The sequence below is a fragment of the Zonotrichia leucophrys genome, chromosome 2 (assembly GCF_028769735.1).
Source record: "Zonotrichia leucophrys gambelii isolate GWCS_2022_RI chromosome 2, RI_Zleu_2.0, whole genome shotgun sequence".
NCBI classification, from domain to species: domain Eukaryota; kingdom Metazoa; phylum Chordata; class Aves; order Passeriformes; family Passerellidae; genus Zonotrichia; species Zonotrichia leucophrys.
Window position 1 is genome coordinate 26,547,055 of NC_088171.1, and position 15,892 is coordinate 26,562,946.

Sequence of the window (15,892 nt, forward strand, 5' to 3'; positions counted from 1 at the left end):
TTTCAGAATTTACCTTGATAGAAGTGTTAAGCAGTCAACCCTGCTCTTCAAATTGCAACTATTATCTAAAGATTTGCCTAATATTTTGGTATATTCAAGAAGATTTGTAAGGTCCCTAGTACACTATAGTACAAACAACTGCCTTAATCAGACATTGATTACCTACTGAGAGCAGAAAGGAATTTGATACTATTCAATATCTTCCCATTTACAGGCCACCACTAACAAAGTCAATTTGAGAAAACTCTTCAGAGTGACTGGAACTCAGTCTAAGTGGAATGTAACGATGTAGACAATTCGTCCAGTCCTTTGAATTTTGCATTTCTTCTCTAGGTCTGCAAAAAGACTGTATTTATTTATGATAGTAATTCAACAGTTTGAAGATTTATCCATAACAGCCAGCCAGCACCAAGTGTGTGAGCATCTAATCCTATCTGATATATCTATGAACCTACCTAAGAATCCTTTCTGATTCTTATCACATGTTTTATAAAATCAGCATTTATTTAGGTTTACATTTATTTTTCTTAAATAAACTGGAATTTTGACAGAATGTCAAAACTGACCCTCAGTGTCCCACAGATCTGTCTAGATCTATTATAAGACCAAAACCTGAATTAATCACACTTACCAAAGGAGCTCTTATTCTTGGAAATTAACCTAGATTTTGAAAGTGAACTATTTAATTATGAATGATATTATATAAACAATACTACAAGGATTAATAGTGGATAATCCATTGGCTCCTCCACAGGAAGACACTAATATTTAATTATCCTTAATCTCTATTCAATTAATATTTGAATACTAGTATCATGGTCTGCTATATCCATTCCATGCAGCTACACAGGTTTGTATGTCATATATTTTAAACAGTTTATCCATCTGGTTATAAGGGCAAGCAAAGCTCATTTTGTAAAGCTCTAAGTTTTTCTTGACTATTTTAGGCAAAGCAATAAAAATGTCCTAAAGAGTTGACAAATATCCTAATCTGATGCTCCAACAGTGGCTGAAAAATACCAGACACCTAATAAGGGAGCTAAGGTGATCCACACCTGCAGAAAATATCATCCATTGCATCAAAGCTCTCCTGTCCTGTCTGTCTGTGCAGCAGCACTGTTTTAGAGAGAAGAACCTCAATGCAGGTCAGGAGGAATTTAAAGCTGGAGAACCAAGAGTAACAAATAAAGACTCCTAGAAGTACAGCCCTAGTTACTAGTGGAAAGTGAAAGAACACCAAAAGATTAATGACTTAGAAATATGGCTGGTAACAACCTGGAAAGTGTCTGACCATGACAAGAAGGATTGTACTAACTAATATAATCAGCTTGCATATAAATAAATGTCTTATCTACTGTGCACCTGCCACAACAGAAATGTAAGAGTTTTAACTCATTTCTAAGATTAATAAGACCTACAAAAAAAATGTGAGGACTCTCAGCACTTATTGCAACCAAGAGGCAGCCTTGCCTTATTTCTTTTGTAAACATTTGCTCTCAACAAATAAATTCAGTCTAACTTGAAAAGTTTTTTTCAAACACTTTGGTCTAGTCAAATGACACATTATTTGCATATTAAAATGTGAATAAATGGTTAAATAAAGATGGCAAAATATTCAAATTCAAATTAAGACACATATTTTAAAAACATTTGACAACTGCTACTAGTTTACTCACTGGGTTACTAGATCCTTCTGTAGGAAGTATATCAATCTTTGAAGTGGTTGTTTTAGGTAACAGGCTATTAGCATCTTTCCTGGCAATTTCAGGTTCCGGACTTGGAGAAGGAGATAAAATATTGTAATATCTGGTGTACACTGCAGACTCGTTCTCACAGATTTTTGTGATCAGTTTATTTTCAAGAACTGAAAAGATTAATGAAATAATGACATTTTTAAAGGGTAATGAAAAGAAGTCACAATGATTTAGAACAAGGTTTTAGTGCAATATTAGTCCTAAAGTTTTAATTACAGTGACTTGTGAAAGACCATCTTCTGTAGTTATGTCAAAATGCAAATGATAAGTAATGAAGTTACACAGTCTCTAAATTATTTTATTTAAGTGCCATGTTGTTCTTTTAAGAAAAAACAGATAAAAATACCAAGTACCTCTAAGAAGTAGAAGTCATAGCAGAAAAGAGAATAACAGTTAAAAAAATGAGGGTGAATGAAAGGAAGTGTTTATACATAAGAAAGAAAAAGAAAAACTGGGCAACAGTTTTCTACTTATTTGTAAAACCAAAAAGTACCAGGGACTGGGAATATTTTTATGTTGAATGCTGGAGTCTGAGTCAAGGACTTAAATTTAATCCCAGTGGGAACCAGACCAGAGCTTGGATTTTTGTCAATGTCTTCAATCCAGTCTTAACTTCATTTACAATCTCAGCATAGCAAAATAAGTTGACGCTCAGGAAAAGTATAGGCTGGTCTACAGTTAGTCTAGATCAATGTACCTTTTTTTTTATGGGTCATTATAGATTTCCTCTGGATTTTTTCCTGATTTCACCCATAGCCACAGATATTTTTCAAGCCACATACATTTTTTTCCCTGAAACTAGGGTGAAAGCACAGGTTTCCTTATGGCTTTCAGAAAAAGAAAAAAAAAAAAAGAGAAAGAGTCCTTGCAAGAGAGAGTGGAGGGATTCCAAGACTCACAAAATGCAAAAGAAAGAGAGAGAGAGAGTTTGAGGTGTTATACCAAAGTGGAAGGAAACCTGCATCTCTCCAGGATGAAACTCTGCCCAAGCACAAAAGGACTGTGAAGCAAGGCTTATGCAATCTCTCACAGAAGAGGAGTACCCCAAAGAAGACGTGGGCTTAGAAAACTGATGTTAATTGTGGTTTATTGCCTCTGCAAGAGGTAAAAATTTTGGCAAAGTTTTCATTTGGCCAAAGATGATGCGAAACAAGAGTGAGCTTTATCCAAAAGAGAAATAAAAGCTGCCACTCAGGCTGCCTTGCCTGGCCATGGGAAAGGCCAAACATTCTTTCCAGCTTCCTTTAACTGAAATAGTTACTTTTACCTGAAAGCGTTACGAAGTCGTCTATCTGGTAAACATGTTCTTCATCAGGGTCTGTTGCAATGAGCTGCATTTCTTTCAGGAAGTCATCAAAATGAGGATCAGTCCTTTGTACAATCCCAATGACAAAAATCTCAATATTTGTAGCATGGGCCTCTCTTACGATGGTGTCCAGCTGTACTTTATCCCGGTCGTCCGCCTGTCCGTCCGTTATGACAACAGCCACCTTCCTGACGGCCGGGCGCGCTGCCTGGAACAAGTGGATGGCTTCCTGGATGGCAGAGGCTGTGTATGTGCCTTCTCCTAGGTAGGGCATCTCGTCAACAGCTGACTTCAGGTGCTCCTTGCTGGTGTATTGCTTCAGAGTAGACACCAGGTCCACTCTGTGGCTGAAGTTGATAATGCCAATGCGGGTTGTAGCGTGGTTGGCCGAAACCTTGTCAATGAATGTTTTCATAAAGGTTTTGATAATTTTGAAGTTTTCTGGCCCAACACTTTCTGAGCTGTCAATGACGAATATTAGTTCCAGTGGTGTTGTTTTACATTTGATACCACAACCTAGAAGAATAACCATTTCAGACATTTTATGAGAGACAACCTTCAAAAAATGAATTGGACAATTGGACTCACATATCAGATTTAGTCAGTTAAAACTCAATTAATTAATTAATTTCCAGTTACTGGTACTGATCACAGGAACAGAGCTGGACCAAATTACTTCAGGTAGAGTTCTGGCAACATAGTGAGCATTGTTTTCATATCAATGGTATCCTGACACACAAACATGCAGAGGAAAAATCATTCAGTCAATATAAATTCACTGTGTTTTATCAGAACTACTTTTTTTTCCATACTGGAATGCTTACCACATATTTCATGGATAAGTCTGATAACATCTTCTCTCTGAAAAAGAGTATTCATTTGTTATGTGTTCTAGTGTTAAGAATGCTGAAAAATTTATTTATTTACAAAAATACAGACAGTGCAATGTCTCATAAACAGCCTTGTGTAAGATCACATAGCCATCAAATAATTTTCCCAGATAAACTGCTATTGCTTCAAATAATTTATTTACCTACTTACCGAAAGACCAGGTTCACCTTTTCTTCCCCCAGATCCCTAGAAATGTGCAGAGTGAGATACTTAACAAAAGCCAAATTTGCCTAGTTTCTACTCTGTAATTTTAAGTAACATGAAAATGTGTTTTACCTTTGGCCCTGGAGGTCCTGGGTCTCCAATCTCTCCTTTGGCGCCTTTGCTCCCTGTATCACCTTTATCTCCATAGTCTCCCTAATTGAAAACAACGGTATTAAATACAGTCATAGCTCCAGTTTTGTTGTTTGTCAGAGCTGGAAGTAAGGTTCAATGAGCTTTAAAGATAAATTTTCTGGCTCTTTTGGTTGTTTTTTTAATTAATAATTTCTGCTGTATGTATTATAAGGAGAATATCTGAAAGCAGGCTCTCAGAGAAACCAAAATGGGCAGTAAAAGCATCTTTAAGAAATTTCTGTGAAAAATTACCCTAGTTCTAGAGGGGGAGTAAAGACATCTGTATGCAAAGAATATATAATGTTTGCTGCTCTTTGATTTTCTTGAAGTCTAAAACAATGTTTATACTGGACCTATGCTAATTAATACTTAAGGAGAGATAACTGCCTCAGATCAGCCACTGTGCTGAAACTCACTCCACCTCTGCATAAAAGCCAAACAAAAACCTGTGAGCTTTCAAAGGACAAATGAAGAGGCATGCTTGGGCCACTAAATCCATTGGAAAATACAATGATTCACATTTAGAAGCAAATTGACTAGACCTTTTGACTTCCAAAAAGTGAGTGGGTTCTGCATTATAAGACAATTTTCACACAATGCAGGTATTAAACATCATAAATAAGATTCAACTTCTAAATTAGACCCTTTTTTCAAGAAGAAGATTGTCCAGGACAGATTTTTTACTTTTCTCTGGAAATTACTAACCAGCTTACATTTCACTTGAAATTTTAAAGTGTATGAATTTATCTAGATTACTGTCTATTTTGATGTTATTCCTCATCATTGCCCAGCCAATGGAATCGCACAGCTAACTCCTGTGTTACAGTTCTTACACTTAAATATACTAAGACCTGATCTTTTTGGTACATATACAAAATTCCTGCTGAACTAAACCATTCCTTATCATCTGTGTCAAGTCTGCTATATTAATAGCAAACAAAAAGTGAGTATTTGGAGAGATTTACATTGGGTCACAAAGATTAGTCAATATACAAGATGAATATGACAATTCGTGAAAATATTCCAGTTATTACTATTATATTATGGCATTTGGAATGTGAGTGAAAATAGAACTAGGAGGCAGGAATTTGAATCTGTGTGAAAGAGCTTGACGTTCACATGAAAGCTCCCAAGCTGTTAGATGTAAATAGCTAAGTGTAGGAAATTCTCACAATTTTTATAACAACCAGGAAGTTATTCAGTAAGGAAAGACTCAAGCTTGGGTTTCAATCATTGTAGAAAAAAACAAGTCAAGTAAAGCAAAGCCCTTAAATGATGTTAATCATAAAGCAATTCCTTCCTTTTTTTTTTGTCAGAGCCTGGCAAATAAAAGGGCATTTTGTAATACCTGAAAAGTATGAAAAATAAATAAATACATAACTTTAATAACTTAGAATTACTCTTCTGCCAATGGGGATAACCTCATTCTAGATCCTACTTTGTAATCTGATCCTTAATGACCATTAGGATTTTCACAGACTTCAAAGCTGACAATGAGTAGTAGGTACTTACCATGCTGGCTCTATAAGGTAAGGTCTTTGTTTTCTGTTTCTCTTCAGACCTGTCACACCAAATAACCAATAAAGGAAGAAAACCCCCTTTTCTTTCCTTACTGCAAACCTAGGATTTACCTTTTGTCCAGGAAGACCAGTTCCTACTGATCCCTTTGGTCCAGGAAAACCTTTACTTCCTTTTTCTCCCTGAACAAAATATGAAACTTAAGTTTAACTGAAAATTAATGTAAAATCTATGCTGTTTCTATTCACTTTTACACATTTGTACTATGTGATGAAGCACACAATTTTCAAAACAAAAGTGGCCTAAGGTTGGAGAAATAAGCAATTGGCTATTATTCAGAACATACAATAAGAAAAGTATACAATGAAGAATATATTCCTGATTAATTAAATGAAAATTTGCCATTCCACTGAAAGAGATGAAAGACAGAAGTAACTTTTCAGAGGCTCATCCTGTCTAGAAGCAGTAAAATGTGGTCCTAACCAAATTTTCTCTAGAAATACCCATTCATGACCTCTCCAGGGCAGACTCTTTTTTTCTGATCTTAAGTAAATGAGAAGACATCTCTACTATTCACAGTGTGGAAAGCAGAACAGCTTTCTGCTGATAATTCAAAAGACAGTATCTGTCCAGTTACAAAGCTCAAAATTGTTTATAAGGATTGCTACATATACTCTGCTGCATGTACTTAGACTCAAAAAGCACATCCATGTGGGGGACCACAATGTTATAAAACACAGCTGTTATATACAGAAAATGCTTCATAGCTTCTGACTTCCAAAAACTTTCTTGCTTTATATAATAGTGTAGCACAAATACTTTTTACAGATCAACTGCTGTATGCATTTTAAACACAGTTAGAAGTGATTATATTTCCTGGTACATAAATGCTTCACCAAAATTCACATTACACAATTAATTCACATAACAGCAGTGCCTGATGAAGATAGCAAAAGCAGTTCCAGAGAACGTCAATGACATTAGGAGCAGCTATCACATGTATCAAACCTAACTATGATCTTTTTGCTATAATCTCTTTTTTAATGCTTGTATTGGTGCTCACAAATGGGTCTAAAGGGGTCATATTTCTCATAATAGATGGAGAAATGCAAAAGCATTTCCAAGTATTTCCAGCCTTCACCTAAGGTGCACCAGTGCAGCAGGACTGATCACTGACTATTCCTGCTGTCCTGGATAGGGGTTTATGGATTTCTGCAGGCAAAGAAAAAACTGCACACTTAGCCAACCTTCCCTTCCTTGTACTGAGGGCTTCTGGCTCCCAGGAGCTGGGAATTCAGCAGGAGTTAGGCAATGAGAAGCAGCTCCTCAAAGACACAGGGTACAAGTCATGTCCATGGATGGTTTTCCCTGTTCAGATGCCAGATCTGACAGAGATCCTGCTGAGATGCCAGATTCTGCTTGCACTGGAGCACTGCTTTCACAGCCTTGCCCTGTGAGTATCTCTTGGTCCACTGGCCCCAACTTGGGGAGTGAAATGCTCTGCTTGCCACCAGGGCTACCTATCCCTGACCTGCTAACCAGTAGCCTCTTGCCTCTGGAAGCAGAACTTCCTCTCTCCCCAGTTTCTCACAGCAGCAGCAGTTCAGACAGTATTAGGTAGACTGAAAACCAGTGGGTATATCAAATTCCATAGCTGATCCACTAGGAGGATTTCCTGTAAATAGGAAATACTCCTAAGGTGATGGGATGCACAAGGCAATTTATTTTGCACTGTTACAGGAATTCACAGTGGCTATTTAATTTCCTTTAAGACACTTTTTAGCAGGGTTGTGCTTCTCAGGGCCCTCATTTAGGTAATAATGCAAATGACTTTTAAACACAGTGAAACAGTGTGCCAGTTTGTTTCAAGGCTTGCTGTTCAGCACTGGGACAGTCTCTCCTTTCCACTCGGGTCACCCACAACTTCCCGGTTAACTCCTCTGCAGAGCACATACATATGAACCAAAATGAGGATATGCTGTGTATTCCAGTGGTCCTTCACTAGTAATAAATGTCAGACTCAATAAAATGGTAGATTTCTTGCTGCCATTTGTTACTGCCCATTTGACAGTGTTATGATGGTGTTCAGGCAATGAAAACTGAATGGGACCTACTGTTCTAAGTAAACTCATACCCAGACAGCTGACATTTCTCACAAGCACACATGTGAGTTTCATCCTTTAAAACATCAACCACAGAATCAAATCCTCCTTCCTCTACTTGTGCAACAAGTATCAATCAACATTAGAAGGGTTTATCATAGATTCTATAACTTAGTAAAACCCAAGAAGCTATTTAAAAATATTTATGGCTTTGACAGTTTAATTCATGTACATAACAAATTCAAACCTGACCACCAGTATTACCAAAATGAACTGAGTGCAGATCTAAGAATGTCTAGACTGTGGTTTTGAAAGGGAACCAAGCATTAAAAAAAAAAATCTGTGAATATAGCTGTCAACATAAAGTAACTTGAAAACCAACTCATTTTTGGCATGCCATTCTTACCATATGCAGACTGAGATCTCTCTCTTTATATAAAAAAATACTTGAGTGATATTGGTAGCTAAAGTGCAGTAGTAGAGTAACTTTATTCTGATGAAGAGTGGCCAAAAAGAATGAAGTTTGATATGTGAAGAAATAGAAGGATAAAATAGACAGACAAAAGTCAAAAAGCATTAGTGTGTGGAGGAAACTGGCACTACCAGAGCAAGACAGTTGCAAAAGTCGCTCAGAAATAAGACTTATCTAAAAATAATTACATATTTTTATATAATGTTCCTAAGAATTATATAAAAATAGTTATATTTTTAAAGGCAATTGTTTAGAAAATAGAAATGGCAAGACTGATCGTACCCACACAAGCCATGGAATACTACAAAAACAACAGGAGCTGAGTTTGATCCACCATATCATTACAGTTTTGTTTTCAAACCCAAAGACATTTCATAAACAGGACACATTACTTTCCAGCATCCCTAAATTTCACAGCCTTGTATTAGAAACATGCCTTTGTTTGATGGTGTGTCAGTGAACTGGCAAGTCATGAACAAAATAAATTCTGAAGGAATCTGTGCTTTTCTGGTAAAGCTTGTATGAAATAATTCCTCAATGGACCAAAGAAAGATTATCCTCTGAATCATTTTGCAAACAATATACATTTTCATAAATTTGGTTTTTTATTTCAGAATGTCACTGTTTTCCAATGAAGACCTGTTTGCCAGTGAATTCTCTGATGTTTTTAGTATCTACAGCCAAAATCACAGTATGAAGAGACACCTTTTCTAACCAAACTAGAACATTGACCCTTTTACTGAATCACTGGTGGTTGACCACTTAGAGTTGGAGATCTGAGCACAATACTCTTGATCCAGGGAAATATTCAATCATATGCTCAATTTTAAGCACATTGATTTAATGAAAATTGGAGAAATTTGGGTTGTTCTCCATTGGACCATCCAGTTTTAATAAATTTTTCCATGCATATATGACAAGACAATTTAACTACTGAATGCTCAGAATATGTTTGTGTTTCTCCTTTTAAGGAGACAACTTGTGGCTGGAACTGGGTGACTAAAAACGCAATTAAGAGTATGTGGGTGACTGCCTAATTTCATTTATATTCCTACATGTGTTTAACTTACTTTGTCACAGTAGGTCTCTGTTACTGCCTCTTACAAGTGCAACCCAGAGAAAACTATGGATCTAGGTAAATCAATAAGATGTGGCAGAGATAAACCTTTTGTCTCCGGGTTAAATATATTTTTCATTACAAGAACAATAGGAGAGCAATTGGATGCAAACAACACTGAAAATCCAGCAAATAAAGCAAATATTGCATATCTTATGAATACAAAAATTAAGCATAAAATTAATATTTCCAGGAGTTCACTGATTTGGTGGCCAAGACAGAGAGAAGATAATGAATCTCTTTAAGAAACAGTTTGAGAAGAAACTGAACAAATATCACATTAGCATGAATTACCTTGTCTCCTTGTATGCTGATGCCAGGGGGGCCAGGAGGACCAGGCAAGCCATCGCGTCCCATAATACCCTGTAACAGTCAGCAAAAAAAAGCAAAAAACGAATGACTGGGAGGTAAACTCCTGGTAACACTAAGGAAATAATCCCAAAGTCACTGCAAGCAACAGAAGTAAAACCAGGTAAAGGATTCTGGGTCTGATTCTTCTTTGGTTTATGGTTTCTCACTGTGGGTCTTAGTAATCATCCTGGCAAACTCTCAGGAAAGCAAAGGAACAATTAATTTGAAAATAATCAAAGAATAAAATTTACTCATGGCACAGAGTGATATTTTCCTCATTTTTCCCTACATAGAAGCAAACAGAAACCATGTTAACAGAACAGCCTCATGTAGTCACAAAAGAGAGGCACAACAGCAGAGACACAAAGGACCAGAGCTGTAAAATCTAGTATAAGTAAATCTGCCAGGTATTTTAGCTAGTTCTTTGGCACTATGGGCATATGCCAAGCCCCTGAGGTGCCACAGTTTCTAGGAGCACCAGTCATTCAGAAAATCCTAAGTGGGAAGGGATGAGAGACAAACCAAAGCAGGATGTGCTGATTTGTATCCACACAGTCAGTCAGACAGAGCCCTTGTGTTTGCAGGCAGGCTAATTTAACATTTGAAAGTGACCAAGTGAAGTATATCTTTCTGATTACATCAAAACTAAATGATTGATTTTCCTTTTTCTAAAAATTTATTTTTAATTGAAAAACTTTTCAAAATTTGAACACATTTCATAGAAGTTTCTGTCAAACTCAGGTTGAACTTTTGATTACTGTCTTAAATAATTACTGTGCTCCACTACAGTAAGTGGAAATCATTCAGTGGTATGTATATTACCTAGATTTTGTATATGTTGAATATTTAGGCAGAAGTAGAGGAAAACTTGGTCATCATGAAATATAAATTTATAGATCTAAACATTTAACTTCTAGATGTTAGTGATGTTTGAAAAGTCATCATTATCATCTCTGGAGACAAAAAGTTTGTTATAAGTTTTCACAAAACCTCTTTCAAAAAATACTCTCTCTATATATGCATATATATATACATATATATATATGTGTGTGTGTATATATATATACACATGTATACATATACACGCATACATATACATATACATATACATATACACATACACATACATATATATATATATATATGGATCATCTCAACCACAAAACCTTCTCTTTGCCTGAACAATCCCAGTTCTCTCAGGCTTTCTTCATAGGAGAGGGACTACATACACATCCTCACTCTGGAAAACAAAATATTGTTTCCCCACAGAGAATTCCCCTCACATTTTTCCTTCTCACAGGCTTTGTGGAAAGAGCAAGTAGTGTCATACTAGGATTTTGGCACTCAGTCCAAACTTACTCTTTTCAAACAGGCTGTGTCAGTATGATTACCCAAGAAATTGTTGCAGCTTTCAGAAAGCAAGGTAAAATCAGACCCATCCTGATTTAAAAGTATTCATACCCTGTTGTTTATTGCATATCTGCAGTTGGTAATAGCAATGTTTCTTCATTCAGATACTAGTTTATACAAAATGTCACTGGAGGGTTCTGTTACTCTCTGCTACTATGCAAAAAGTTACAAAGGCGTATCTTAAACTATCAGAAAGTGGGGAAATATACACAATGTTTCTCCTTATTGCCTTTGTAAAAAAAATTGGTAGAGAAACCTGTAATAAAGAAACCCAGGCAAGTACTGAATTTCTTTTCTTATCAGTATGTCTTTTTAAAATTATAGATCACTTTAGTGAAGGGAGAAAAAATTGCCCAGATGTTGCATGCTGGTTGCTTATAGAATTAACTTTTTGTTTTTGTATTTCTTTTCTAATGGTTTTAATGACAAAATAAATTGGATTAAATTTGATTGAGCAAAAATTGCAAACATAAAATTCACATTTAATGTATTTTCCAGCACAAAATAATATCTTGGAAACAGGATAGATACAAGCAGAAGAAATGCATCATTTAGTTAATTTACCAGTCTGATGGCTCTGTTCAATCTCCAGATGTAATCTCATAAAGTTTAGCTGCAAATGCAATTTTCATCCCATTAGTATTCTTCCTAATCCAGTTGCTAGAAGTGTATGGTTAGTGACCATGTTTACATGCTTGATTTCTCCTGAAGCTGCACCAATGTAAATCAATAACTGATGAAGATTGTTTGGCACCTGAGAGATCAGGGTCTGGCTGCCAGCATCACAAAAGAGCACAAAAAATTTCAACATGGCATCATACCAACCTTGGGACCCATGTGTCCCCATCCTGGAGGTCCTGGGGGCCCAGGATCACCTTTGATTCCATGGTCTCCCTGAAAATAGTCACAGCAATGTCAGTCATCACCTAGCAAATGTTACATCTGCCATCCACTTATGAAATAGTCAAACCACTGAGTTTAAAAAACAAATCAAACAAATGCTACATAAATAAACAGCTCCTTCATAGATAGGTATTAAAAAATAAAAAATAAAAAAGCCCAAAGTACAGGCACCCACATCATTTAAGCTCTAGGTGAAGAACATTATTTCCCTAGCAAACATCCACATGATTAAAATCACCAACAGAGTTAGGACCCTACTTTGCAGGCTTATCAGCTACAAAAACAAAAATAAAAAAAACCCCAAAAAAACAAAAAAAACCAACCAAACAAATAAAAAACAAACAAAAAAAAAGCAGACCCATTTGGAAACATCACTGTTTTCCCATCATATTTGGCAGGGATCACATTACTAGGATGGACAGGGAGCTTACTAGTGGAACCACAATCATGATGCTCTTAACTGATACAGTGCTTGTTCTGACACTAGAGACATTCACTTCCAGAACTGCCAAATTTAGGCATTTATGTAAACAGAATGAATTTTAATAGCATCAATATAGATTATAGCACCCGTTCTTGTTTAAAAAAAGCCCTAATGTACATACATTTAGCTTGACTTCTGAAGGAAATAAAGCTTAAGTTATATAGTCTGCCTGTGCTTCTGCTTGTCTGTGTTCATTCTCTTTTTTTCTTCCAGACTATTTTGAACTCATCGGTTGATTTCAGCCAAATTGATCAGAAAGGTACAGGCCTTGACCATATTAATTTTCAACAGTTTTGGTGATAGCTGGAAGCTAGGAAATGGAGACAACTTTTTGACATTGTCAATTAATGCTTTTACTGAAGAACAAAGAAAATCTAGAGAGAACTGATCCCTCAACCATCAGGCAGAGAAAAGGCAGCAGCCCTCTGGTAAGGAGAAAATGAGAGTAACAGAGAGCCTGGTGCTGCCCCTCGTGCTGCAGAAAAACCCAGCAAAGGAGGTGGGGAGTCAGGGGACATCAGTGATAAAGGGAATGCACAGGGACACATGAGGCAGTTTCATTTTCCTCAGACCAAGGTTTTTCAAGTGAGGGAATAGGCACACATTCAACACATGATTACTAGAAAAGTCACATCCATTCCTTGAAAAGAAAAAAGTAGCCTATAACTAATAACTTAGAGATGCAGGATATTTTGATTTGTGTTTAGCTTGATATTTCTAAACTTATTCCTCTGCAGGCAAGTGCAAATAAAGAAATGCACTGAGAAGCTGTTGATCATCCAATATATTAAAAATAAAGCAGAAGAAATGGTATTTCTAGACAAAATTAAAAAGAAATCATTATACAAACTCTTAATTGTACTTGTTTTTGCACTTGGAAAAGCTGTAGAAAGGGCTGTGCCTGCAGAGGGAGCATTCGATCTAGGACAGAGGTGCAAGTATAAATCACAAATCACAGATGTCACTTGAGTTGTGGTAGGTGAAATGAAACAGCCTATCAAACAGATTAAAAAGGAAAAAAAACCCAGAATCTTCTACTGATTTTCTTTATATTCTGGGAAGAATGTGTGTAGTCATACTGACTGCTTTTAGGTGCAATTCCCAAGGTTCAGTCTCTAGTTATGCAGACATACTAGGGCCCAAACTATGCTCAGGTATGGAGGATTAGGAGAGGTGGGAACTCTGATTACAAAGGCTAAGGCTCAGACTAAGTTTATAATGCTCTTCTTCCTGATGTAACATTTAGCTTTTGAATTTCTTTCCTGTTTCATCCAAAGCACTAGAGACTGGCCAGTTTGAGTCAGGACATAGGCATGGTACATGGATGCTCTTAGATTTAAATTGCTGTGTCAGGGTGATTGGGTAAAACTAAGTGCCATGTTCAGCTGGGAGGAAATTTTTCCCTCAGATGACCTAAGGCATTTTTATCAGACCTTCCTTGCCAATGCAGAGCCATGACATTGCCAATGTATCCATCTTCCTACCTAGTACCTTCTATTATCAAAGGAATATTTATTTGTTCTCAGTGTCCCCACAATCTCAATACAATTTTAAGCTGTTTGTCGACCAGCTCTTCATGAGCAGAAGTTGTGCAGAGCAGCCAAAGCTTTCCCTGTCCAAGCCTCTCTCTGAAATCTGCCAGAGATGTCAGAGCTAAGAGATACAGATATTGCATTAAAAGGTACTTTTTTAGGAGACCCTGGAATATTGTGGCCTGTTAAATAGCCTGTGAGCTGCTGTAGTGGAAACGGAATTAGAGGTTACCAAACATAAATGATTCCTTATGGCCCAGTACCCAGTACACCTAAAACCTGCTTTTAGACCAGCCCTGACCAAAAACAGCCTAAGGGTGACCTGAAGTCATCTGCCTCTTCCTCCCATGGGTAACACAGTCTTCCATAGGGTCGTTGCAGGTGAAGGATTGAATTTTAGCCTTACATGCTTAGTTAATACCAGATGTGCCATTGAAAAGCTCTTTTGTAGAGCTTTATAGTAATCCTCACAGTTTCTGTATTTCTTGGTTTAAAGAAAAAGACTTTTCTTTTGCTTTATGAGTTGTGAAGTGGAGCAGTTCTTTTTCCTAAAGTGTCATACTAAATCGTCCTTCAGGGAATTAATTTCAAAAACGATTAATACTGTTCTTTGATGAGGTCTAATTTATTTCCTGCATTGTGCTTGTAGACAAGCTTGACACCATCAGTAAAACAGTGAACTAGAAAAACACTGCTGAAGCAAGAAATAAAGAGCTGAGTCAAGACACTTTAAAGTGCAGAATTCCAATGTCTATTCTGTACCTTTTTTCAAGAAAAAAAAACATAAAATGGCCTAATGGTCAACTGAAAAGTAAGTCTTGGATTTTCCAATATATATACCTCATTTACTGTGAAGGATGTGTGTTTGATACTGAAACATACAGCAGACACTGCAATACTCTCTTTAGTGAGAGTTAATGGATATAACAGTATTTGTAAGAATAACATATTTTTAAAAAAGGAATTGCATCTCTACTTTCCACATTTTAGTTCAAATACGCAAGCCCCAAGCTGCAAAAGTTGTTTATATTGCAACTGGATCCACCCCAAATGTTCATGCACGAGGGACTGTGCTAAGGATTTCAATAATCTTTCTGCTATCCAGTTACTTGCTTTATTTCTAGTGCTGGGCTCCTGCTCTTCCATGTCTGTAACTCACCTCCTAGCTGGCAACAGTGCTTTTAAATCAATTTTTTATTATATTCTGACATTATGTGCTTCTGTTTTAATGCTACAGAACATAGGGTTCTGCCAAGACTGAATGCATCCCACATGTTTCAGTTTTGTTTTCATGTGAATTTGACCTCTGATACATAAAATTCCTGTCTAGCAGTGTGCACATATGTGAGCCATTTCTAAAAGCAGAGAGAACAGAGCTTTGATTCAGATGAGTGGAACATTCCTATATAATGATCCTCAAAGGAATTTCAAATTAGCTAGTGTGTAAATTTATGAGCCTCTTTTATCAAATAAATGTTCATTTTTTATATGCAGAGATTTTTGCTGCTCTTTTTTTTTTTTTTTTTGTGGGGGGGGGTTGTGTATAAGAGGTAGCCAGCGAATTTACATTTCATTTGAAAAAACAGAAGATTTTCCATTATATGAACTAAGTTCTAGGGGAATTCTTTCAATTCAAGTGAATTCTTTTTCCTTGTGGCACCTTTACTACCAAGATGTTATGCAAAAATTAAAACATCAGACTCTAATATGGGAATG

At 36.5% G+C, this 15,892-nt stretch overlaps 1 protein-coding gene across 1 annotated transcript in view; it reads right to left on the reverse strand.

Moving 5' to 3' along the window:
- COL28A1 (collagen type XXVIII alpha 1 chain) overlaps positions 1–15,892 on the reverse strand; it is a 58,515-nt gene that overhangs the window by 1,982 nt on the left and 40,641 nt on the right. Inside the window, exons 25-32 of the mRNA XM_064703301.1 lie at positions 12,083–12,151; positions 9,791–9,859; positions 5,919–5,987; positions 4,228–4,308; positions 4,102–4,137; positions 3,885–3,921; positions 3,022–3,576; positions 1,677–1,864 (exon numbers count right to left, since the gene is read on the reverse strand). Coding sequence (XP_064559371.1) covers positions 1,677–1,864; positions 3,022–3,576; positions 3,885–3,921; positions 4,102–4,137; positions 4,228–4,308; positions 5,919–5,987; positions 9,791–9,859; positions 12,083–12,151 — 1,104 coding nt within the window. The remainder of the gene's footprint in view (positions 1–1,676; positions 1,865–3,021; positions 3,577–3,884; positions 3,922–4,101; positions 4,138–4,227; positions 4,309–5,918; positions 5,988–9,790; positions 9,860–12,082; positions 12,152–15,892) is intronic.